The 25434-nt window shown below is 43.5% G+C and overlaps 1 protein-coding gene across 2 annotated transcripts; it reads left to right on the top strand.

Moving 5' to 3' along the window:
* Gatad2b (GATA zinc finger domain containing 2B) lies at positions 1-25434 on the top strand. 2 transcript variants are annotated; one of them, XM_013015070.1, is made up of 10 exons: positions 1-338; positions 11456-11585; positions 12848-12979; positions 13546-13677; positions 14593-14715; positions 15805-16120; positions 19248-19450; positions 22138-22248; positions 22645-22762; positions 24905-25434. In XM_013015070.1, exons 1-10 carry the CDS (start codon positions 4-6, stop codon positions 25036-25038), a joined length of 1734 nt encoding a protein of 577 aa, XP_012870524.1. In that variant the 5' UTR covers positions 1-3; the 3' UTR covers positions 25039-25434. The 2 variants fall into 2 exon arrangements, with proteins under 2 accessions (XP_012870524.1, XP_012870523.1); XM_013015069.1 differs by having other exon boundaries at positions 14593-14763.

Here is a 25434-nt window from a genome sequence, read left to right as displayed (position 1 = left end):
AGGATGGATAGAATGACAGAAGATGCTCTTCGCCTGAATCTGTTGAAGCGCAGTTTGGACCCAGCAGATGAGCGAGATGATGTCCTGGCAAAACGACTGAAAATGGAAGGACATGAGGCCATGGAACGTCTGAAAATGTTGGCACTGCTTAAAAGGAAGGATTTGGCGAATCTTGAAGTGCCACATGAGTTACCAACCAAACAAGATGGCAGTGGTGTCAAGGGCTATGAAGAGAAACTCAATGGGAGTCTCCGGCCTCATGGAGACAGCAGGACTGCTGGAAGGCCAGGAAAAGAAAACATCAATGATGAGCCTGTGGATATGAGTGCTAGACGGAGGTATGATAGTTTATCTGCCTGCAGGATAGGTTGTTCTTACAAGCTAAGCCTGTAAAAATGAAATTAATTTCATTTAGAGGAGGGTGTTTTTTATCATAGAGTGTCTGGAAAAGAAGTGTTTCTATATTATCTGGCATGACTGTGAGTTACTTTCATTTCCAAATGAAGTTAGGTACCTGAGATTGCAGTTTAGCATACTAAGAGGCATAATTCTTACCCTAAGATAAAATCGTTATTTCTACATAAAGTTGGCATTAGAGAACTGATAGCCTTAGAAGGAGTAAAAACATTTTCTTTTCAGATCATTCCAGGAGTTTTAGGTTCTATATCTTATAGCATCTCTTTTTTTGTTTTGGGGGGGGTTTTGTTTTTTGTTTTTGTTTTTTTTGCCAGTCCTGGGGACTGTCTCTGGGCTTCTTTTGCTTAAGGGCTAGCGCTTTACCACTTGAGCTACAGCTCTACTTCTGTCTTTTTCTGTTTATATGGTATTAAGGAATTGAACCCAGGGCTTCATGCATGCTAGGCAAGCACTCTACCACTGAGCCACATTCCCAGCATCTCCTTTTTTCTTTGGTCAGTCATGGGGCTTGAACTCTGGGCCTGGACTCTATCCCTCAGCTCTTCAGCTCAAAGCAAGTGCTATACGCTTGAGGCACAGTTTTCTGAGTGGTTTATTGGAAATAAGAGTCTCACAGAGTTTCCTGCCCTTGCTGGCTTTGAACCACAATCCTCAGATCTCAGCCTCCTGAGTAGCTAGGATTACAGGTGTGAGCCACCAACACCCAGCAGCATCTCATTTTTATTTAATCAAAAAAGTTTGGGCCTAGTTGGTTCTGGTAGCTCACGCCTTTAATCCTAGCTACTCAGGAGGCTGAGATCTGAGGCTCCCCAATTCAAAGCCAGCCCGGGGAGGAAACTCTGTGAGACTCTTATCTCCAATAAACCACTAGAAAACTGGAAGTGGCGCTGAGGCTCAAACGGTAGAGCGTTTGCCTTGAGCTGAAGAGTGCAGGGATAGTGCCAAGCCCAGAGTTCAAGCCCCATGACCAACCAAAAATATAAATAAATAAAAAAGCATGGGCCTGATATTTTTGTGTATCAGAAGGAACATGTGCTAAGTTTCTATAGTGTTGCTTAATCTGTGCCACTTCCCTCTACCCCTGCACAGCACATACATTCATTTCTGAACACATTCAGTCCTTTTTTTCCCTTGTACTGGGATTTGAACTCAGAGCTGTGCACTAGGAAGGTTTCAGCAATGTCTCTAGCAATCACGCTGTTTCTCTGTGCTTGTATGTCTGTTCCTGTTTGTCTCTCTCTCCATCTACATCTGTTTCTTGCACCACACATACAAACACACATTTCACAGGCCTTTATTCTAGTGTCTTACCCACTAGGGATATATACTTGAAACTGGTGAAGGTTTGAGTTAGTCTGTGAAGTGAAGTTTTGTCATAGTGTAGACAACCTTCATTTTAACAACATTCAGTTTATTATTGTGTATGGGGGGGGGTGCTGTATGCATGTGTAGTGTATGTGTGCAGTGTTTGCATGCACTGGTGGTACTAAGGCTTGAGTTTAGGGCCTGGGACACTGTCCTTGAGCTTTTTTTTTGGTTCCGGTCGTGGAGCTGTCCCTCAGCTCTTCAGCTCAAGGCTAGCGCTCTACCACTTGAGCCACAGCACCACTTCCGGCTTTTTCCTTTTTGCTTATGTGGTGCTGAGGAATCGAACCCAGGGCCTCAGTCATGCAAGGCAAGCGCTCTACCACTGAGCCACCTTCCCAGCCCCGAGCTTTTTGTACTCAGGGTAGGCATTGTACCAGTTGAGCCACAGTTTGTTCCATTTCTGGTTTTTTTGGTGGTTAATTGGAGATAAGAGTCTCATGGACTTTTCCTGCCCGGGCTGGCTTTGAACTGTAGTTCTCTAGATCTCAGCCTCCAGTATAGCCACTAGATCTCAGCTTCATATGTGTCTGACTCTCTGTCTCTGACACTTTGTCTCTCATTTTTTTCCTACTTTTTCCCTTCCCTTCCCCTGCCCTCTTGCCAGTACTGGGGTTTGAACTCAGAATCACTTGGCTCAGCTTGTTTACTTAGCTGATACTTTTAAGTACTTGAGCTGCACTGTACTTAAACATGCATTGCTTTTTTCTTTTCTTTTTTGGTCAGTTGTGGGGCTTGAACTCTGTGCCTGGGCACTGTCCCTGAGAGCTTCATCTCAAGGCAAGCACTCTATAACTTGAGCCACAGTGCCACTTCCAATTTTCTGGTAGTTAATTGAGATAAGAGTCTCACAGATTTTCCTGCCCAGGCTGGCTTTGAACCAAGATCCTCAGATCTCAGCCTCCTGAGTAGCTAGGATTACAGGTGTGAGCCATCAGAGCCTGGCACATGCATTTTCTTCTATACCTTTTACTTTATTTTTAATGTTTACTTTCTATTCTTGTCCCAGCACTATTTTTTTAAACCATACCCTATGAATGAGGAAAATTATTATTTTCGGATATGGGGCTTGAACTGAGGGCTTGGGTGCTGTCCCTGAGCTCCTTTGCTCAAGGCTAGTGCTCTACCACTTTGAGCCACAGCACCACTTCTGGTTTTCTGGTGGTTAATTGGAGATAAGAGTTTCAAGGACTTTCCTGCCCAGGGTGGCTGCAGATTACAGTCCTCAGATTTTTGCCTCCTGAGTAGCTAGGATTACAGGTATAAACCGCTGGCACCAGGCAGGAAAATTTTTTTTGATAATAGTATTAAAAAGTCTAGCCAAGTGCTAGTGGCAATGCATATAATCCTTGCTGCTCAGGGGAGGGTAAGATCACACAGTTCTAAATCAGCCCAGGGAAGAAAGTCTGTGAGACTTTTCTCATCAGAAAAACATCAAAAGGCTGGAGGTGGATCTATGGCTCAAATGGTAGATTGTTAGCCTTGAGCAAAAGAAGCTCAAGGTGGTGTTGTGGTGCAAGTGGTAGAGTGCTCACCTTGAGCTGAAGAGAGCAGGGATAGAGCCCAGGCCGAGTTCAAGCCCCATGACAGACCAAAAAAAAAAAAAAAAGCAGCTCACAGATAGTGCCCAGGCCCTGAGTTTAAGTCTAAGGACAAACACACACACACAAAAATCTAGGCAGGCACTGGTGGCTCACACCTGTAATCCTAGCTACTCAGGAGGCTGAGATCTGAGGATCATGGCTTGAGGCCAGCCTGGAAAGGAAAGTCCATGGAATTTACCTCTAATTAACCACCAAAAAAGCCAAAATTGGAACAGTGGCCTTGAACAAAAAAACTCAGGGACATTATTCAAGCCCTGAGCCAACTTGAGTGAATTTCAGATCAGTTCTCTAATAGTTTTAGAAGAAAAATCTTTGCAATTTTAGGTAGAGTTAGAGGAATATTGTGATTTTTAAAGTAGATTAATCTTTAGATTCTTTTTTTTTTTTTTGGTCAGTTGTGGGGCTTGAACTTTGAGCTTGGGCGCTGTCTCTCTATAGCTTGAGCCACAGTGCCACTTCAAGTTTTCTAGTGGTTTATTGGAGATAAAGAGTCTCACAGACTTTCCTGCCCAGGCTGGCTTTGAACCACGATCCTCAGACCTCAGCCTCCTGAGTAGCTAGGATTACAGGCATGAGCCACCGGCGCCTGGCTTATCTGTTGATTCTTCAGAAGGAAATTCATTGGGTAAATGACATCATGCTCTTGTGCAGCCCATTTGCTTCTTAATCATTTTTTTCCTTTCTGGAGTGAGTGACTGATCCTACTTCATTTGGAGGAAGAAAAGGAAAAATGCTAGGTACATTCTATAAGAATACAATAATACTGATAAATTTCTCAAGAAGGAGAGCAGTGGAAAAAAAGTAAAAGCAGAAGTATTTTTTTTATTGTTTTTTGTTTGTTTTTCTACTGGTCCTGGGGCTTGAACTTAGGGCCTAGGAGCCGCCCCTGAGCTTCTGTTGCTCAAGGCTAAATATACTAACCTCTACCTGTGGCTTTTTGGTAGTTTATTGGAGATAAACTTATGGTCAAGCCAGGCGCTGGTAGCTCATACCTGTAATCCTAACTACTCAGGAGGCTGAGATCTGAGGATTGTAGTTTAAAGCCAGCCCAGGCAGGAAAGTTCGTGAGACTCTATCTACCGTTAACTACCAGAAAACCAGAAGTGGCACTGTGGCTCAAGTGGTAGAGCACTAGCCTTCATTGGAAGAGCTCAGGGACAGCACCCAGGCCCAGAATTCAAGCCCCAGGACCAAAAGAAAAAAGAAAGAAAAGAGAGTCTCAAGGTCAGCTGGGTGCTGTTAGCTCACACCTGTAATCCTAGCCACTCAGGAGGTTGAGATCTGAGGATCGTGGTTTGAAACCAGCCTGAGCAGGAAAGTCCATGGAACTTACCACTAATTAATGACCCAAAAAACCATAATTGGAGCAGTGGCTCAAAGTGGTAGAGCCCTAGCTTTAAGCCTTGAGATAACACCTGGCCTTAAGTTCAAGCCCCACAACTGGAAGAAAAAGTCTCATGATCTTTCCTGCCTGGGCTAGCTTCAAACCTCAAGCCTCAGAATCTTAGTCCCTGAGTAGTATTACAGGTGTGAGCCACTGGTACCTGACATAAACAGAAGTTTTAACATGAAAGCTGGGTCATAATTGCCTAAATACTTTATTTTGTCATTAATTGGGCGAGTTATAATATCAGTGAAATAAGATATATGTGAAGTAAAACCAATGTTCCCTCTGTTTTAGTATAATAGAGAAATACAAGTTCTCATTCTGTTTAGTTGTATTTCTTTTTTTATATTTTTTTGTCGATTATAGGGCTAGAACTCTGGGACAGGGCGCTGTCCCTCAGCTCTTCAGCTCAAGGCTAGAGCTCTACCACTTGAGCCACAGTACAGTACCACTTCCAGTTTTCTGGTGGTTTATTGGAGATTAAAGTCTCACGGACTTTCCTGCTCACTTTCCTGCCTGGGCTGGCTTTGAACTGTGGTCCTCAGATCTCAACCTCCTGAGTAGCTAAGATTACAGATGTGAGCCACCAGCACCCAGATTAGTTCTATTTATTTATAGGATAATGATTAGATGTTTAATAGCTTTTCGGTATGCTAGACTGCACAAGTGATGTCAGCAGCAAGTTAGGCTTTTAATAATCTCCTTTTTTGTGGGGGGGAGTCCTGTCGTGGAGCCTGAACTCTGGGCCTGGGTGCTGTCCTTCAGCTCTTCAGTTCAAGGCTAGCACTCTACCATTTGAGCCACAGTGCCACTTCCGTCCTTTTTTCTCTTTGCTTATGTGGTGCTGAGGAATCGAACCCAGGGCCTCAGCCATGCAAGGCAAGCGCTCTACCACTGAGCCACCTTCCCAGCCCCTTAATAATCTCTTAATAGGAAAGATTTCATACTTAAGATCCAAGATAGGATAAATCATATATATGAGAAAGGAGAAAAAAATTGTTTTCCCAGCTGGGCACTGGTGGCTCACATCTCTAATCCTAGCTACTCAGGGGGCTGAGAGATTCTAAGAATCATGGTTCAAAGCCAACCCAGGCAAGAAAGTTTGGGAGACTCTTATCTCCAACTAACCACCAGAACACCGGAAGTAGGGCTATGGCTCAAAGAGGTTGAGCACTAGCCTTGAGCAGAAAAGCTCAGGGACAGCGCTCAGGTCCTAAGTTCAAGCCCAACAACTAACCGAGGGCCGGGGGGGTGGGGGACGGACACCGTTTCCCTTTCTGGGATGTTTATAACAAATGAGGCCAGGATGCCAGGTCAGAAATTTTAGAAAACTTGAAGGTCAAGTATGATGATGTACTCCTATAATTCAGGCTACTTGAAAGATGGGATCAAGAGAGTCAGAATGCCAGGCACCAGTGGCTTGTTCCTGTAATCCTAGCTATCCAGGAGGCTGAGATCTGAAAAAGATTTGAACTTTGATTTACTTCTTGCTGTGTATCTACTATGAGACTGATTATATATGGAAATTAAATATTTAGAGTTGTTTTCAGATACAATTTCCAGAAAATATAAGATGTTTCCATATTCTCTATGTAGAATGTCTTCTTGATACTGAACAATTTCTAGCAGTATATAGTACTCATTTATATAGTAAGAACTTTAGGACTTTTTATTTTGGAAGCAGTTTTCTGGATTGTATATATAAAAATGGTGTGACTAATCAAGAAAATATTGCAGAATTTTCCAGGCCTTACAATTATTTGCCCATGGGGCTGGGAATGTGGCTTAAAAGTAGAGTGCTTGTCTTGCATGCATGAAGCCCTGGGTTAGAGTCCTTAGTACCACATAAGCAGAAAAAGCCAGAAGTGGCACTGTGGCTCAAGAGGTAGAGCACTAGCCTTGAGCTGAAGAGCTAAGGGACAGCACCCAGGCCCCAGAGTTCAGGCCCCACAACCGACAAAAAAAAGATAAAGTAAAATTTGCCCATATTAATCTTAGGGTAAGAAGATGAAGAAATGTAGAAATGATTGGTAAATCTCATACAAATAAAGTAAATTCACCAGGTGCTAGTGGCTCATGCCTGTAATCCTAGCTACTCAGGAGGCTGAGATCTGAGGATATTGGTTCAAAGCCAGCCAGGGCAGTCCGTGAGACTATCTCCAGTAAACCACCAGAAAACCGGAAGTGGCGCTGTAGCTCAAGTGGTAGAGCACTCACCTTGAGCTGAAGAGCTGAGGGATAGTGCCCAAGCCTAGATATTCAAGCCCCATGACCGATTGAGAGAGAGAGAGTAAATTTAGGCAGTTAGACTGGACCATTATTCCAGGAATTTGGGATTAAAGTATGAAAGGTTCTTTCTCGATCTAGTGACTTCTTTTTCTGTTAACACCACGTTCTAGTCTTGCTGTGTCTGTTCAGTGGCTATAAAGAAACCTGTACAAACTGTAGTTTACAACAGTTATTCTCTTCACTTTCTCTCCCTATTTTATTGCAACTAACTAAACTTAGTTGATTTTAGTAATTCATATTTACCTTGGTAAGAAGCTATATTTCATCATGAATAATGCCTTATTTCTTTGGAGCCAGGTGCTATAATCCTAGCTACTCAAGAGGCTGAGATCCAAGGATTTTGGTTTGAATCCAACTCAGGCAGGAAAGTCTGCAAGATTATTTATTTGTGTGTGTTTTTTGTTTTGTTTTTCTTTTGTCAGTTGTGGGGCTTGAACTCTAGGCCTGGGCACTGTCCTTGCGCTCTTCAGCTCAAAGCGAGTGCTCTACCACTTGCCACAGCACCACTTCCAGTTTTCTGTTGGTTAATTGGAGATAAGAGTCTCATGGACTTTCCTGCCCAGACTGGCTTTGAACTATAGTTCTCTAGATCTCAGCCTCCAGCATACCCACTGGATCTCAGGTTCATATGTGTCTGTCTCTTTGTCTCTGACACTTTGTCTCTCATTTTTTTCCTACTTTTTCCTTTCCCTTCCCCTGCCCTCTTGCCAGTATTGGAGTTTGAACTCAGAATCACTTGGCTCAGCTTATTTACTTAGCTGGTAACTTTTAAGTACTTGGGCTGCACTGTACTTAAACATGCATTTCTTTTTTCTTTTTCTTTTCCTTTTTTCTTTGTCAGTTGTGGGGCTTGAACTCTGTGCCTGGGCACTGTCCCTGAGAGCTTCGTCTCAAGGCAAGCACTCTACCATTTGAGCCATAGCACCACTTCCAGTTTTCTGGTAGTTGAGATAAGAGTCTCACAGATTTTCCTGCCCAGGCTGGCTTTGAACCGAGATCCTCAGATCTCAGCCTCCTGAGTAGCTAGGATTATAGGCATGAGCTACCATAATCTACTTAATAATAACTTTTTTAAAAAAATGCAAAACATTTAAGAAAAAATTGCAATATTGCAGATTTTTGTTGGTGTCTTGTGATTCTTCTCTCTCCACTTCCCTAGCATGGGTTGTAGGTGTGCAGCACTACACTTGGTTTGAGTATCCTTTTTTTTTATTTGGTCAGCAAGTGCTCTACCACTTGAGCCACAGTGCCACTTCTGGTTTTCTGGTGGTCAATTGGAGATAAGAGTCTCACAGACTTTCCTGCCTGGGCTGCCTTTGAACTGTGATCCTCAGTTCTCAGCCTCCTGAGTAGCTAGGAGTACAGGCGTGAGCCACCAGCACCCAGCTAAGTTAACTTTTTGTGTGTGCAGGTTCTGTGGCCTAAACTCAGGGTATGGATGCTGTCCCTAAGGTTTTTTGCTCATGTACCACTTGAGCCACAGCTCCACTTTGAGTTTTTTAGTGGTCAATTTGGATAGTCTCATGGACTTTACTGCCCAGGTTGGCTTTGAACCAGTATTTTCAGATCTCAGCCTCTTGAGTAGCTAGTATTAACAGGTGTGATCCACCAGCATCCAGCTTTAGAGGTTATACTTTTAGAAGCAGAATGGCTTCCTGATAAGTTTAACTTTTTTTTCTTTGAGCAGGGATGGGTTTGTTGGGAAGGTTGAACAGCCCAAATTTATCTTTTTGAGTCAGTATTATCCCTTATAGTATTGTGATAGTATAGTAAAAGTTAACTTTATTTAATCTTGACCCTTAGTACTTAGCTTCCCCCCCCCTCCAAACAGATTTATTTATTGTATATAGAAAATTCTAGGGTTGGGAAGGTGGCTCAGTGGTAGAGCGCTTGCCTTGCATGCCTGAGGCTCTGGGTTTGATTCCTCAGCACCACATAAGCAAAAAGCCGAAAGCGGCGCTGTGGCTCAAGTGGTAGAGCGCTAGCCTTGAGCTGAAGAGCTGAGGGGCAGGCCTAGAGTTCAGGCCCCACGACTGGACCAAAAAAAAAAAAAAGCTTATAGTCAGTATTCAGGACCCAAGACTGGCACCAAGAAGAAAGTTTCTTTAGGTTGGGGTTGTATGTAACTCAGTGGTAGAGCACTTACCTGCTGCCATGTGTGAGCTCCTAGGTTTGATCCCCAGCACCAAAAAATTAAATTTAATTAAATTTTAGAAAAGCTTCCATGTCTCAAAAGCATCTGAAACAAGAAATTCTGAGAAATGATGGATAAGTGCTCATGATTAATGAGTGATCCAGGAGCGTTAAATTACACTTTTTTTTTTTTGTTTGTTTGTTTGGGTTGTGAGGCTTGAATTCTCAGCCTAAGTAGCATTGTCCTTCAGCTCTTCAGCTCAAGGCTAGTGCTCTACCACTTGAGCCACAGCGTCACTTCCGGCTTTTTCTGTTTTTATGGAATGCTGAGGAATCACCCAGAGCCTCATACATGCAAGCCTACCACTGAGCCACCTTCCCAGCCCCAAGTTACACATTTAATTGTGATCTAAGAACACATTGTTTTAAACATATAATCTCAGTTTTTCTATCTCAAAAGTAGTGTAGAGCTGGAGTTGGGAATCTAGCAAGCATGAAGCCCTCAGTTTAAGCCCTAATGCTGAAAAAAACAAAAATCAAAAAACAGCAGTAGAGTCTGGAATGGTATCTTTGAAATCAGAGGAGAGGTAGATTTAGACTTGGGAATCTAAAGCAATTTTAGTTTGCAGGATTCTTATTATCTAGGTCTCAAACAGTGAGTGCCATTATTCATTACTTTAACAGAAACAAGGCTAGTCCCAGAAATACCAAAACAAAGATTGTCTAATAAATAGGATTGGAAACAAAAAGATCTAGTGTGGGAGATTAGATGTCAAAGTATTCTTTCTGGACAATTTTACTGAGAGAATGTACTAGATAAAACTGGCAAGTCAGTGTGACTTTTTAGTTCTAGAAGTTCAGTCCCTCTCCAAAAGGCCTGTGTGGAGGGGGTGTGTGGGGTGTGTGTGTGTGTGTGTCCTGGGGCAAAGATACACAGTTGACATTTTCCATTTCTTCAAGCAGCTGTCAGTATTTCTTCTGCCTACTTTTCAGTACCTGCTCTTGCAAGAATGGACCATCAGTGGAGTTGTGACTGAACCTCCTTTTCTTGTTAATCCTCAGCCAGGACCGTATATATGATTTTAGTTAAAATGAGCTTCCTCCTTTACAACTATCATTTATACTCAGTGGATGCTAGGTTCTAATGTCTTTACCAGTGGAGTTAATCACTTCTTTTCCAAGCTTCCAACAGCCTAATGGAGTAACAAGAAACATTTAGAATTAAATCTTTTTCTTTTTTTTTGTCGGTCATGGGGCTTGAACCCTGGGCCTAGGCGCTGTCCCCCAGCTCTTCAACTCAAGGCTAGCACCCTACCACTTGAGCCACAGTTCCACTTCAAGCTTTTTTGGTACTTAATTGGAGATGAGACTCTCATAGGCTTTCCTGCTCTGGCTAGCTTCGAACCACAGGTCCCCAGACTTCAGCTTCTTGAGTGGCTAGGATCACAGGCATGAGCTGCCAGTGCCTTGGCATGCGCTCACACACACTCTCTCTCTTTCCCTCACTCCCTCCCCTCCCCCCTATTTTTTGGTTGGTTGTAGAGCTTGAACTCTGGGCCTAGGCACTGTCCCTGAGCCCTTTGAGTCACAGCACCAACTTCTGGTTTTCTGGCAGTTAATTGGAGCTAAGAGTCTCAAAGACTTTCCTGCCTGAGCTGGCTTTGAACCATGATCTTCAGATCTTAGCTTCCTGAGTAGCTAGGATTATAGGTATGAGCCACCAGCTCCTGGCTTTCATCTCTCATTCTTTTGTTGTTGTTGTTGTTGTTGTTGTTGGTGGTGGTGGTGGTGGTCATAGGCCTTGAACTCTGGGCCTGAACTCTGTCCCTCAACTCTTCACCTCAAGGTTAGTGCTCTACCACTTGAACCATAGGGCCACTTCTGGTTTTCTGGTGGTTTGTTGGAGATAAGAGTCTCATGGACTTTCCTACTTGGGCTGGCTTTGAACTGTGATCCTCAGGTCTCAACCTCCTGAGTAGCTAGGATTATAGGCATGAGCCACCAGCACTTGGCTTCATCTCTCATTCTTGAAGCTAGTTATTACTTTGTATCTTTGTTTTGAGATAAGGAAAATATTTTGCTGAGATTTTGATTTCTCTTAGTTCTGGTTTTCTTTATCCTATGTGTTTACTGTCTTTTCCGAGTGAATTAGGACCTCTTAAGTGTCCTTGGATTTATTTCTTCAGTGTAGAAGAGAAATTTAACTTTTTAATCAACTCTCACCATTGGAAATACTATAATTTTTCATTTTCTTATCTAGTGAGCCAGACCGAGGAAGGCTAACTCCTTCTCCAGACATCATTGTTTTGTCTGACAATGAGGCTTCCAGTCCCCGTTCCAGCTCCCGAATGGAAGAAAGACTCAAAGCAGCCAACCTAGAGATGTTTAAGGTAAAAAGATTTTTTTTTCTTTCATATCCCAGTTCTCTTTTATTCTGTAAGAGTCCTAGTTCTGTTTTTTGTTTTGTTCTTTACTCAGCTATTGGTGAAAATTTTTTGGTGATTCTGAACTTCAAGGGGAAGACATTTTAAAAGGAACTAGTAGGGGCTGGGAAGGTGTGTCAGTGGTAGAGTTGCTTGCCTTGCATGCATGAGGCCCTGGGTTCGATTCCTCAGCACCACATAAGCAGAAAAAGCTGGAAGTGGCTCTGTGGCTCAAGTGGTAGAGTGCTAGCCTTGAGCTGAAGAGCTCAGGGACAGCGCCCAGGCCCAGAGTTCAGGTCCCACCACCAACAAAAAAAAAAAAGGAATTACTAGATGCAAAGAAGATAGTTTGAGGAAATATGTATAAAGCTGGAGGTATAGCTCATGTGGTAGAGTGAGCCAGTCTAGCAAGCATAAGGCCTTGAGTTCAAATCCCCAGTATTACAAAAAGGGATGGGAAGGTATGGAGGGAAGGAGTAAAAAGCATGTATATAAGCAGTTATATTCAGTTTTTTTTGGAAAACATAAAACTTCACAATTCCATTTGTGTATATTGTATATAAACAGAAAATGTGGCTTTGGGCTAAGAATGTGGCTTAGTGGCAGAGTGCTTGCCTAGCATGCATGAAGCCCTGGGTTCGATTCCTCAGTACCACATAAATAGATAAAACGGAAAGTGGCACTGTGGCTCAAGTGGTAGAGAGTGTTATCCTTGAGCAAAAGAAGCTAAGGGACAGCACTCAGCTCTGAGTTTGAGCCCCAGGACTGGCAAAAAAAAAAAAAAAGAAAGAAAAAGAAAATGTGGCTTTAAAAAACTTAAAACATTTTAAAATTCTTCTATTTTGCTAGGAGTCTAACCCATTATTGGTTATATGTGGTTTCTGCTTCTATAAGCACTTTTTTTTGAGTACCTACTGAATGCTAGGGACTGTGTGGCACCCTAGGGATACAAAGATGACAGTTTCATCATCACTTCTTATAGAAGATGAAGGTTTTTCAGACCTAAGAAACACATCATCTCAGCTTGGAATATGGCTTATTGGTGCTGTGGCTCAAGTGGTACAGCGCTAGCCTTGAGCTGAGCAAAAGAAGCTCAGGGACAGTGCCCTGGCCCTGAGTTCAAGCCCCAGGACTGGCAAAAATGAAAGAATGAAAGAAATACATTATCTCCTGCATGCAGGGATTCTGGGTAACTGATGCTTTAGCTGATAATCTCCATGTTTCCTTAGGGGAAAGGCATTGAGGAACGGCAACAGCTTATCAAGCAGCTGAGGGATGAACTGCGACTGGAAGAAGCTCGATTGGTGCTTTTAAAGAAACTGAGACAGAGTCAACTACAGAAAGAGAATGTGGTCCAAAAGGTAATATGCCTGGAACATAAAGGACAAGAGAAAATAAAAGAACTGGTTTCAGTGTGATAGAGTCAGCTCTGTGGTTCATTCTTCTCTGGTTCCATAGGTTTTAATCATTAGTAGTGGATTTGTTTTCCCCATTGTGCTATTGGGAGATTGATTCCAGGGATTTGTATGTGTTATCTAAGCAAGCCCAGTATCTCTTGAGCTATACCCTCAGCCCTTTTTGTTTTTTTGAGAAAGAACTTTTCAGCTACCTTTAACCAGTCCTCAAAGTTGGACTCCAGCTTCCACTCCCTAATACATGGGATTGCCATAGGTTTTAAATCTTTGTACATACAATAACTAGGACAATGAAGGTGATATGGTTGGAGTTTCAATAAAGAGCATTCCTAGACATACACCATCATGCCCAACTTTTTTTTTTTTTACTTTGGGCATTATTAAGAAAAACTTAATTACATTTTTTTCCTACTGGTCAACAAGAGCTTCATGCTAACAAGAAAATTCAAGTTCTAGAAATGTACAGAGTCTACCTATAATTTATTGCCTTTTTCTCCTTTTCTGTCTTCCAGACTCCAGTTGTACAGAATGCAGCGTCTATTGTACAACCATCTCCTGCCCATGTGGGACAACAAGGTTTATCCAAACTTCCCTCCCGGCCTGGGGCCCAAGGGGTTGAAGCTCAAAATTTGAGAACATTACAGGTATGTGATTCATAATGGGATCATAGCTATCATGTCTCTAGGGACTTCTGTGGAGATTATAGAAGTTGTTGCTATTACTCCAAATAGTCCTGTTACTCCAAATAGTTCTCTTGGTAGTTGATGAAATAGCGTGGGTTAGTCTGCAACAAATAATTATCTTTATAGTTTTCCTTCTCTACAACAGGTCTCTAGCTTTTCTAGAGAAGAATTAGATAATTTTCTCTCTCTCTCTTTTTTTTTTCCAGTTGTGGGACTTGAACTTTAGGCCTAGGTGCTGTCTGTGAGCTCTTCAGCTCAAGACTATCAGTCTACCTCTTGAGCTACAGAGCCACTTTTGGTTTTTTGGTGGTTTATTGGAGATAAGAGTCTCATGGAGCCAGGCGCTGGTGGCTCACACCTGTAATCCTAGCTACTCAGGAGGATTGAGGTTCAAAGCCAGACTGGGCAGGAAAGTCCCTGAGACTATTATCTCCAGTAAACCACTAGAAAACTGGAAGTGGTGCTGTGGCTCAAACGGTAGAGCGCTCGCCTTGAGCTGAAGAGTGCAGGGACAGTGCCCAAGCCTAGAGTTCAAGCCCCACGACCGGCCAAAAAAAAAAGGAGTCTCATGGACTTTCCTGCCCGGGCTGGGCTTTGAACCGTGATCCTCAGATCTCAGCCTCCTAAGTAGCTAGGATTACAGGTATGAGCTACCAGCTTAATTTTCTATCTTAACTGTGTAAGATTAGATAGTTTATACCAAAAGGACTCCCTAGTCACTAATCGGCATTTACAGTTACGGTAGGCTTACCCATAGACCATCAGACAAGTTTGACTGTTCTTATGCATCTGTATATTACTAACAGTATTTTGTCTTTTACATTTTACTGGGCATTATACCACCTGTAACATTCTTTTCCTTATCTTCCCCTTCAGGGTCACAGTGTCATCCGTTCAGCGACCAATACAACCCTCCCACACATGTTGATGTCCCAACGTGTTATTGCACCAAATCCAGCCCAACTACAGGGCCAACGAGGCCCACCCAAGCCTGGCATTGTACGCACCACAACACCTAACATGAATCCCGCCATCAGTTATCAACCAGTAAGAGAGACCCATAATGTGGAGCAGAGAAATTCTTTCTTTGCTTTTCTTATTGAAAAAAGGCTAAAAGGTCTTAAGTCTTTGTATATACAGAAACTTAGGACAATGGGGGTGATTTGGATGGAATTTTGAATAAAGAGCATTCCCAAAGGTTTGAGGAATTATATGAAAATGGTGGTGGAGAAGAGAGGTAGGCTATACAGCAGAGCGGCAGTAAGCTAAAATCTGCCTGAAATGAAAGAGAGGCATATCAGTAATAAGCATAAATATATATGACAGAAAGCATCCCCAATCTTTTGTTTTCCCCTCTTCGCAGGTCTAGCTCATGGATGTTGTCATTCTTTTTTTGGATTCTTACTATAAAGAAACTAAAGTAGCCGGGCGCCGGTGGCTCACACCTTGTAATCCTAGCTACTTAGGAGGCTGAGATATGAGGATCGAGGTTCAAAGCCAGCCTCAAAGCCAGCCCGGGCAGGAAAGTCCGTGAGACTCTTATATTCAATTAAAAAAAAAAAAAAAAAACTAGAAAACCAGAAGTGGTGCTGTGGCTCAAGCGGCAGAGTGCTCACCTTGAGCTGAAGAGTGCAGGGACAGCACCCAAGCCCAGAGTTCAAGCCCATGACTGACCAAATAATAAGTAAATAAATACTAAGTATAGCCAGGCACCGCTGGCTCACATCTGTAATCCTAAACTACTCAGGAGGCTGAGATCTGAGGATTGCAGCTCAAAGCCAGCCCCCGCAGGAAAGTCTGTGAAACTCTTATTCCAATAAACCACCGCAAAACCGGAAATGGCGCTGTAGCTCAAGTGGTAGAGCACTAGCCTTGAGCTGAAGAGCTGAGGGACAGTGCTCAGGCCCAGAGTTCAAGCCCCACAACAGATTAAAAAAGAAAGACAAGCCCCACAACAGATTAAAAAAGAAAGAAAGAAACTTAAGTAGTCCCCAGAAGGATCAGATAGTATCCTTTGCCAAAAAAAGCAAGAATTGATCCTCATCCACATACCAGCCATCACTGATAACTATTTCCCATCTCTTTCAGCAGTCAAGTTCTTCTGTTCCTTGTCAGCGTACAACATCCTCTGCCATCTATATGAACCTTGCTTCCCATATCCAGCCAGGGACTGTGAACAGAGTGTCCTCACCACTTCCTAGCCCTAGTGCTATGACTGATGCTGCCAACTCACAGGCTGCAGCCAAATTGGCTCTTCGGAAACAGCTAGAAAAGACACTCCTGGAGATTCCACCTCCAAAACCTCCTGCTCCCTTGCTTCACTTCCTGCCTAGTGCAGCCAATAGTGAGTTCATCTATATGGTAGGCTTGGAAGAAGTCGTACAGAGTGTCATTGATAGCCAAGGTAAGACTTTATTCTTCTTGAGCAAGAAGTTGCCAAGTCTCGTTGGTCTGTGCAGAGTATCACAGGATACTTTGAGATGATAAATGATAGCTCCTTATTATTACTAATTACCTACCTACCTCTCTTCACTTGTATACAAGTGGTTTGGCAACATCCTATAGAAATAGTTCTGTGTGGGGCTGGGAAGGTGGCTCAGTGGTAGAGCACTTGCCTTGCATGCCTGAGGCCCTGGATTCAATTCCTCAGCACCACATAAGCAAAAAGAAAAATCTGGAATGGCGCTGTGGCTCAAGTGGTAGAGCGCTAGCCTTGAGCTGAAGAACTGAGGGACAGCACCCAGGCCCAGAGTTCAGGTCCCACAACTGGAAAAAACAAAAACAGAAATAGTTCTCTCTCTCTCTCTCTCTCTGTGTGTGTGTGTGTGTGTGTGTGTGTGTGTGTGTATTTTGTACATTTTCTCAATATATTCTTTTAAATGTGGAATGGTATAACCCAGTGTTAAGAACACTTGCTTTAAGCTAGGTTCCACTGGCTCACACCTATAACCCTAGCTACTTAGGAGTATGAGATCTGAAGATCACAGTCAGCCTAGACAAGAAAGTTCACAAGACTCTTACGTCCAGTTAACTGCTAGAAGTGGATCTGTGGCTCAGGTTGGTAGAGTGCCAACCTTGAGCAAAAAGCTCAGGGATAGCACCCAGATCTTGAGTTTGAGCCCTAGGACTGACACACACACACAAGAGAAAAAGAAAAAAACACTTGCTCAGTATGCATACCACCCTGGATTCTATCTACAACACCATATTAAAAAAGAAAGATAAGGGGCTGGGAAGATGGCTCGGTGGTAGGATGCTTGCCTTGCATTCATGAGGCCTTGGGTTTGATTCCTCAGCACCACACAAACAGAAACATCCAGAATTGGCTCTGTAGCTCAAGTGTTAGAGTGCTCGCATTGAGCTGAAGAGCTGAGGGACAGTGCCCAGGCACTGACTTCAAGTCCCAGAACTGGCAAAAAAAGATGAGCCAAGCACCAGTGGCTCACACCTGTAATCCAAGCTACTTAGGAGGCTGAGATCTGAGGATCATGGTTCAAAACCAGCCCCAGCACAAAAAGTCGGTGAGACTCATATCTCCAATAAGCCATTAGAAAACCAGAAGTGGCACTGTGACTTTAGCGGTAGAGCCACTAGCCTTGAGCTGAAGAGTACAGGGACAGTGCCTAGGCCCAGAGTTCAAGCCCCATGACCGGCCAAAAATAAATACTTAATAATGAAAAAGAAAGATGGCCTGGGACTCGTGGCCCACACCTGTAATCCTAGCTACTCAGGAGGCTGAGATTTGAGGATTATGGTTCAAAGCTAGCCTGGTTAGGAAAGTCTAGGAGACGACTCTTAACTACAATTAACTACTAGAAAACTGGAAGTGATGCTGTAACTCAAAGTAGTAGAGTGCCAGCCTTAAGCAAAAGAATTTAAGGACAACATCCAGGCACTGAGTTCAAACTCCATGATTAGAAAGGGGGGATGGGGGGAAGACCACTAGAAAACCAGAAGTGGTACTGTGGCTCAAGTGGTAGAGTGCTAGCCTTGAGCTGAAGAGCTGAGGGACAACACCCAGGCCCAGAGCTCAAGCCCCACAACTGACAAAAAAAAAAAAATCATAAAATGACAATTCAGACACTGATAACTAAATTGTTAAATGTATTTAACAGAATAAGTGCAGTGTGAAGTAAGGAGATCCTAAGAACCACAATTATTGGTTTGGGGGCTGGAAAGGTGGCTCAGTGCTTGCCTTACAATGCATGAGGCCCTGAGTTCAATTCCTCAGCACCACAAAGCAGAAAAGGCTGGAAGTGGCACTGAAGAGCAGAGGGACGCACCCAGCCCAGAGTTCAAGTCCCATGACTGACAAAAAATTACTGGTTTGATTCTGAATTGACAATTTCTTCTTGTTCTTGTTCTTGTTCTCCTCTTCCTGCTCCTCCTCCTCCTCCTCCTTTCTTCTTTCTTCTTCTTCCTTTTTTTTTTTTTGTCAGTCATGGGGCCTAGGTACCGTCCCTCAGCTCAAGGCGAGCGCTCTACCACTTGAGCCACAGTGCCACTTCCAGTTTTATGGTGGTTTATTGGAGATAAGAGATTCATAGAGGGGCTAGGAAGGTAGCTCAGTGATAAAATTCCCTGGGTTCAATTCCTCAGCACCACATAAAACAGAAAAAGCCGGAAGTGGTGCTGTGGCTCAAGTGGTAGGTAGAGTGTTAGCCTTGAGCTGAAGAGCTGAAGGACAACACCCAGGCCCAGAGTTCAGGCCCCACGACCAACCCAAAAAAAAAAAGTTTCATGGACTTTCCTGCCCAGGCTGGCTTTGAACCACAATCCTCAGATCTCAGCCTCCTGAGAAGCTAGGATTACAGGCATGAGCCACTGGCACCCGGCAATATTTTCTTCTTAATAATATAATACAGTAGGAAATCTGAAGCCATAGATTCTTGTCCCAAGGTAATCAGTAAAAGATCTTTGTTTCACACTGGACACGGTTGTACAGGTTGTACATGCTTGTCATTCCAGCTACTTCAGAAGCTGAGGCAGGAGGATTAGGAGCTCAAGGCAAGCTTAGCTTTAAGCTAGGTTCCAATGGCTCACACCTATAACCCTAGCTACTCAGGAGAATGAGATCTGAAGATCACAGTTCACAGTCAGCCTAGACAAGAAAAAAAAAAACAAAAACTTTCCTACTACTATCTGAATTCCCTAATAAAAGTTTTTTTTTTTTTTTTGGTTGGTCATGGGGCTTGAACTCTGGGCCTGGGCGCTGTCCCTCAGCTCTTCAGCTCAAGGCAAACGCTCTACCACTTGAGCTACAGCGCCACTTCCGGTTTTCTGGTGGTTTTTATTGGAGATGGGAGTCTCATGGTCTCTCCTGCCCAGGCTGGCTTTGAACTGCGATCCTCAGATCTCAGCCTCCTGAGTAGCTAGGATTACAGGCGTGAGCCACCAGCGCCCGGCTAATAAAAGTATTTTATAAATTGTATTCCTTTATCATAGAGTATCTTAATTCAGCAGAATAAATTTACTTGGTGAAGAGAGTAGGAAATGTGAAACAAATGATTACTATTTTTATTGGCATTTAGGCAAAAGCTGTGCCTCGCTTCTGCGGGTTGAACCCTTTGTATGTGCCCAGTGCCGCACAGATTTCACCCCTCACTGGAAGCAAGAAAAGAATGGTAAGATTCTGTGTGAGCAGTGTATGACATCCAACCAGAAGAAAGCTCTAAAAGCTGAACACACCAACCGGCTGAAAAATGCTTTTGTTAAAGCCCTACAGCAGGAACAGGTAAGAATTTTGACTTCTCAACAACCTCTATAGGCTTGGTTTCTCCAAAAGGTTGTTGCTTCTAGTTTAGAATGCTTCTTACGATTCCCAAAGACCTCTGACCTGCAACCGTTTTTTCCCTCATCGTTCTGTCTTTTCCATTTTCATTTGACTTTCTGATTAAGTTCTGATTAGGTTCTATTCCTCAGTACCACATAAATAGATCTAGAGGAAGCTGGACACCGGTGGCTCACACCTGTAATCCTAGCTACTTAGGAAGCTGAGATCTGAGGATCATGGTTCAGAGCCAGCTGAGGCAAGGAAGTCCATGAGACTCTTACTTCCAATAAACCACTAGAAAGCCAGAAGTGGTGCTATAGCTCAAGTGATAGAGCACTTGCCTTAAGCTGAAGAGCTCAGGGACAGTGCCAAAGCCCAGAGTTCAAGCCCCACAACAACAGAGCAAAAAACAAAAAAAACTAGAGAAGCTGGGCAGTGATGGCTCATGCCTGTACTCCTAGCTACTCAGGAGGCTGAGATCTGAGGATCACAGTTCAAAGCTAGCCCGAGCAGGAAAGCCTGTGAAACTTTTTTTTTTTTTTTTGTCAGTCGTGGAACTTGAACCCTGGGCCTAGGCTCAAGGCAAACACTTTACCACTGAGCCACAGCACCTCTTCCAGGTTTCTGGTGGTTTATTGGAGATAGGAGTCTCACAGACTTTTGTGCCCTGGCTGGCTTTGAACTGGGATCCTCAGATCTCAACCTCCTGAGGTTGAGCTAGGATTACAGGCATGAGCCACTGGTGCCCAACTCTGAAACTCTATAGAGGCCCAGAGTTCAAGCCCCAGGACCAACAAAAATAAATAAATAAATAAATAAAAATAAAAGCGATCTAGAGGATATAGTTCAGTGCCAGCCCAGGCAGAAAAGTTTGCTAGACTCCATCTCCAAAACAGCCAACAAGAAACAGGGCTTAGAGGCATGTCACCAGTGGTAAAACTATGGACTTAGTGACAGAGTGCTTGCCTAACATTCATGAAGCCCTGGGTTTAATTCTTCAGTACCACATAAACAGAAAAGGCCAGAAGAGGCACTGTGGCTCAAGTGGCAGAGTGCTAGCCTTGAGCAAAAGAAAGAAGCTCAAGGACAGTGCCCAAGGCCCTAAGTTCAGTCCCCAGGACTGACAAAATAACAAGTGGTAAAACTACAATCTAGCCAATCGACTGCCAAAAATAAAAAATTCCTCTGTCAATTTTATGTCCTCAAATGGAATTTTTTGGGGGGAGGATGGGTCTGGGCTTGAACTCCTGCCCCTGAGGGCTCACTTAGCTTTTTTGCTCACAGCCACATGTACACTTCAAGATTTTTGCTAGTTAATTGGAGATGAGTCTCCTAGAATTGTCTTCATAGGCTGGCTTTGAACCTCAATCCTCAGCTCTCCCACCTGAGTAGCTCGAAGTATAGATATAAGCCACTGGTGTTTGGATAAACAAATGGATTTGGATGAGGGGTTTTTATATTTGTACTAGAAATCTCTTTGCAAGAAAAAGATTATCTGAAAGTCACTCTTGACAAGGATGACAAATAGGAAAATAAACATTAGGAACTTCAGATCCTCTTTTGCAGAACTAGGAATTGAATTTAGTGTCCTTGTGAATACCAGGCAAGTGCTCTACCACTTGAGCTATATCCTCAGCCTTTTGTTTGTTCATTTTGTTTTTGAGATAGGGTCTTGCTTACTTTGCCTTCTAGCAATCTTCCTTTCTCTGCTTCCTGTATAGCTGGAATTCAGGTGTACATCACTACACCTAGCCTCCAGTTCTTTTCTCTATCCCATTTTTCCTCCACCAACTGTGAGAATCCTTTGGGTGTTATCATGGACTTTCTGGAAAGTAGATAGGAGTCAACAGTAAAATCACCAATAATTCATCAGGCTTAATTTCATTAGCTTATCATTACTATCCAGCTTTATCCAAATAGCTTGTGGGTGTGTGTGCGTGTGTGTAACTCTGCTTCTGAGGCTTGAATTCAGGGTCTTAAACTCTTGATTAGCTGTTTTACTCAGTGCTGGCACTTTACTACTTGAATAGTTTACAAAAAGAAAAAAGAGCCATACCTCCAATTCTGGCTTTTTGCTAAAGGTAAGAGTCTTGGTTTTGTCTACCTGGGCTAGCTTTGAGCCAAGATCTTGAGATCCTCAGATTTCAGAGTAGCAAGGATTACTGACATGATCCCCAGCACCCAGGTTTCAACCATCTTTTTTTTTTTTGGTGCTGGTACTGGAGCTTGAACTTAGGGCCTAAGCACTGTACCTAATGGGTTTTTTTTCTTTTGCTCAGGGTTCTGCCACTTGAGCCACAGCTCCATTTCCAGCTTTTTTTTGGTGGTTAATTTGGAGATGAGTCCTATGGACTTTCCTGCATAGGATCCAGATCTCAGCCTCCTGAGTAGCTAGGATTACAGGCATGAGCCACTATCACCCAGCTCCAACCATCTTCTTAGAGCCTTTTCTGTAGAAAAAGGGGAATCTCTTCAGGGTAGCATGTTGGCTGCTTATACCCAGAGATCTCAATGTAGCTACCCCACCAGACTCTTGCCTTTTTCATACTTCTCTAACTAGCTGGTATTATTAGAGATAAGATACATAAATACTCTAGTTTTGAAATTGAGTGGTGGTCTGCCCAACCTGAGCTGATGATTCCTAACAGGAAATTGAACAGCGATTACAGCAGCAGGCAGCCCTCTCTCCTACTACGGCTCCAACTGTGTCCAGTGTCAGTAAACAAGAGACCATCATGAGACACCATACACTTCGGCAGGTGAGGAACTTTTCCCTGACCCTATCCTGATTTCTCTTGAGCATTTATCAACCATTTATTCTAATTTATCCTTCTATGGGAAGTCATACCACTCTATTATACTCCTGCATCTTTTCCTCTTTTTTTTTGGTTGGTCATGGGGCTTGCACTGAAGGTACTGTCCCTGATCTTTTGTTCAAGTTGCTCTACCACTTTGAGCCACAGTGACACTTCCGGTTTTCTTGTAGATAATTAGAGATGAGTCTTAGAGACTTCCTGCCCAGGCTGGGTCTGAACTGCAATCTTCAGATTTCGGCATCCTGAGTAGCCAGGATTATAGGCACAAGCCAACAGCATCTATCTTTCTTAACTTCTTACCATGGTAAAGTTGTATTAAATGTCTGTTTATTATTACAGGCCCCACAGCCCCAGAGCAGCCTCCAGCGTGGTATACCCACATCTGCCCGCTCCATGCTTTCAAACTTTGCACAGGCGCCCCAGTTGTCTGTGCCAGGTGGCCTCCTTGGTATGCCAGGTAAGAGGTATTTCTGCTGAAAACTTTTCTCAGCAGTCAACTGGTTAGTGCACAATTTTCTCTCTCTCTCTCTCTCTCTTTGTTTCAAGTGGTACTATTTTTGTTTGTGAGGGTTTTTTTGTTTGTTTTTTGGTGCCTATCTTAGGGCTTGCTCAGGGCCTAGGTGCTGTCCTTCAGGTTTTGTGCTCAAGCCTAGTGCTCCACCACTTCAGCCCCAGCTCCACTTCTGGCTTTTTTAGTGCTTAATTGGAGATGAGAATCTCATAGGCTTTTCTACCCAGGCTGGCTTTGAACTGTGATCCTCAGATCTCAGCCTCCCGAGTAGCTAGGATTACAGATGGGAACCACCAGTGCCTGGCAGTACTCGGGTTTGAACTGAGAACATCATGCTTATTTGGAAGATATTACCTCTTAAACCATCAATGCCCTCGGCACTTTTTGCTTGGGGCCTGTTGTCACCCATGTACTTGGAATCACCCACCTCCTACATAGCTGGATTTTTTTAGATTTGTACTATCCCACCCAACCCAACTAGAGTGCAGTTCTTTTTTTTTTTTTTTTTAACTCGGGGCTTTGCTCTTGCTCAGCTTGCTTTTTGAGCCATGTCTCCAACCCAGCATTTTGCCAGTATTTTGGGGATGGAATGAATCTCCCAGATTCCTGCCTTGAGATAGCTCTGAACAGTGATCCTCCATATCTGAGCCTTCTGAATAGCTGGAATTATGAGTCATCAGTACCCAGTTAGTGCACAGTTCTTTAGCAACTCCTTCAGGTGAATTGTTCCTGTCTTTTGTTTTTTTGTTCTTTCCATAGAGCGTTATTTCCTTACTCCGTTCTTTTTCAGCAAATGATAGCTAAATCATACTATACCACCCACAGTGCAATAAGGTCTTCCTAGTGATGATGACACTGTCCCTACAATTAAATTATAAATTTACTGTCTAATGCCTTCATAGGGCATGTGGATATTGATCCCTTTAAGCTAAGACAGCCAAGTCAATTGCTGATTTGAATCCAGCAATGCTTCTCCAACCATGAGTGGCCCCTAAATTAGAAAATTCATTGATTCTGTTACAAGAATTTAAAATAAAAATGAGAAAGAAACATTTTGTGCTCCCCATGCAGGAAAATAGGTTAAAGACTGATTCTTTTTGTCGTTTTTTTTTTTTCTTTTCTGTCAGTCATGGGGCTTGAACTCTGGGCCTAGGCGCTGTTCCTAAGTTCTTCAGTTCAAGACCAGTGCTTTCCCACTTGAGCCCTAGCATCACTTCCAGTTTTCTCGTAGTTAATTGGAGATAAGAGCCTCACAGACTTTCCTGCCAGGGCTGGCTTTGAACCACCATCCTCAGATCTCAACCTCCTGAGTAGCTAGGATTACAAGCATGAGCCACGGGTGCCCAGCACCTTTTTTTTTTTTGGTCGGTCGTGGAGCTTGAACTCTGGGCCTGAGCACTGTCCCTCAGCTCTTCAGCTCAGGGCAAGCGCTCTACCACTTGAGCTACAGCACCACTTCCAGTTGTCTGGTGGTTTATTGGAGATAAGAGTTTCATGGACTTTCCTGCCCAGGCTAGCTTTGAACCGAGATCCTCAGATTTCAGCCTTCTGAGTAGCTAGGATTACAGGCGTGAGCCACTGGTCCTGGCATTTTTTTGTCTTTATCATTGTTCTCTTAGCACCGTTCAGCCAGTCTCTCCTATGCCATCAGGACTGTTCATTCTTCCTGATCATATTAAAATTTCAGGAAACTCTTTCCTTAAAGTTTTTTTTTGGTTTTTTTTTTTTGGGGGTCCGGTCATGGGGCCTGAACCCTGGGCTGGGGCACTGTCCCTCAGCTCTTCAGCTAAAGGCTAGCACTCTACCACTTGAGCCACAGCGCCACTTCCGGCTTTTTTCTTTTTTGCTTATGTGGTGCTAAGGAATCGAACCCAGGGCCTCATGCATGCAAGGCAAGCGCTCTACCACTAAGCCACCTTCCCAGCCCTTTTTCCTTAAAGTTTATGAGGGTATTTCATAGTGGAAAAAAAACTAGCAAAATCTGGTTAGGTACAGGCAATTTCTAATATTTCCTATCCATCTCCATCCTTACAGAAGGCAATATCATTCTCTTAATTCCTGCCCTCCGCTTTTGTCTCCTGGGTCTAGGTGTCAACATTGCATACTTGAACACTGGCATCGGAGGACACAAAGCTCCCAGTTTGGCAGACCGACAGCGGGAATACCTTTTAGACATGATCCCTCCCCGGTCTATATCGCAGTCCATTAGTGGACAGAAATAACGCCTGTTCCACTTGTACTGCCTAACCTTGAACCCTTTACCCCTTTCCTCTCCTGTTGCTCCCAACTTCCGTCGCATGCAGTGCCTGTACTGGTGCCTACCATACACGGAAAGCAAAACTGAAAAAACAGAAGACAAAAAATAGAAATCAACAAGAAAATACACGCCCTGCCCCACCACCTCCCCTTTGTTTCATACTGCTGCGATCTGTTACCCTGCCACTCAATCTTCTCTCTTCAATTCTTTAACAATGAGGTGGATCTTTGCCTCTGATAGAGGTCAGAATGAGGTCCTGGGGAGAATTTAAGCCCTCTGTCATGTGTTTCTAAAGTTTGTTTTATGCTATAATTATTACCATTTTTAATTATATTGTGTGTCCTCCCTTTGTTCAGTGGAC

This window comes from Dipodomys ordii, unplaced genomic scaffold (genome assembly GCF_000151885.1).
Source record: "Dipodomys ordii isolate 6190 unplaced genomic scaffold, Dord_2.0 Scaffold26, whole genome shotgun sequence".
Lineage (NCBI taxonomy): Eukaryota > Metazoa > Chordata > Mammalia > Rodentia > Heteromyidae > Dipodomys > Dipodomys ordii.
Note: the sequence above shows the minus strand (reverse complement) of the source record. Positions and strands in the feature narration are given on the sequence as shown.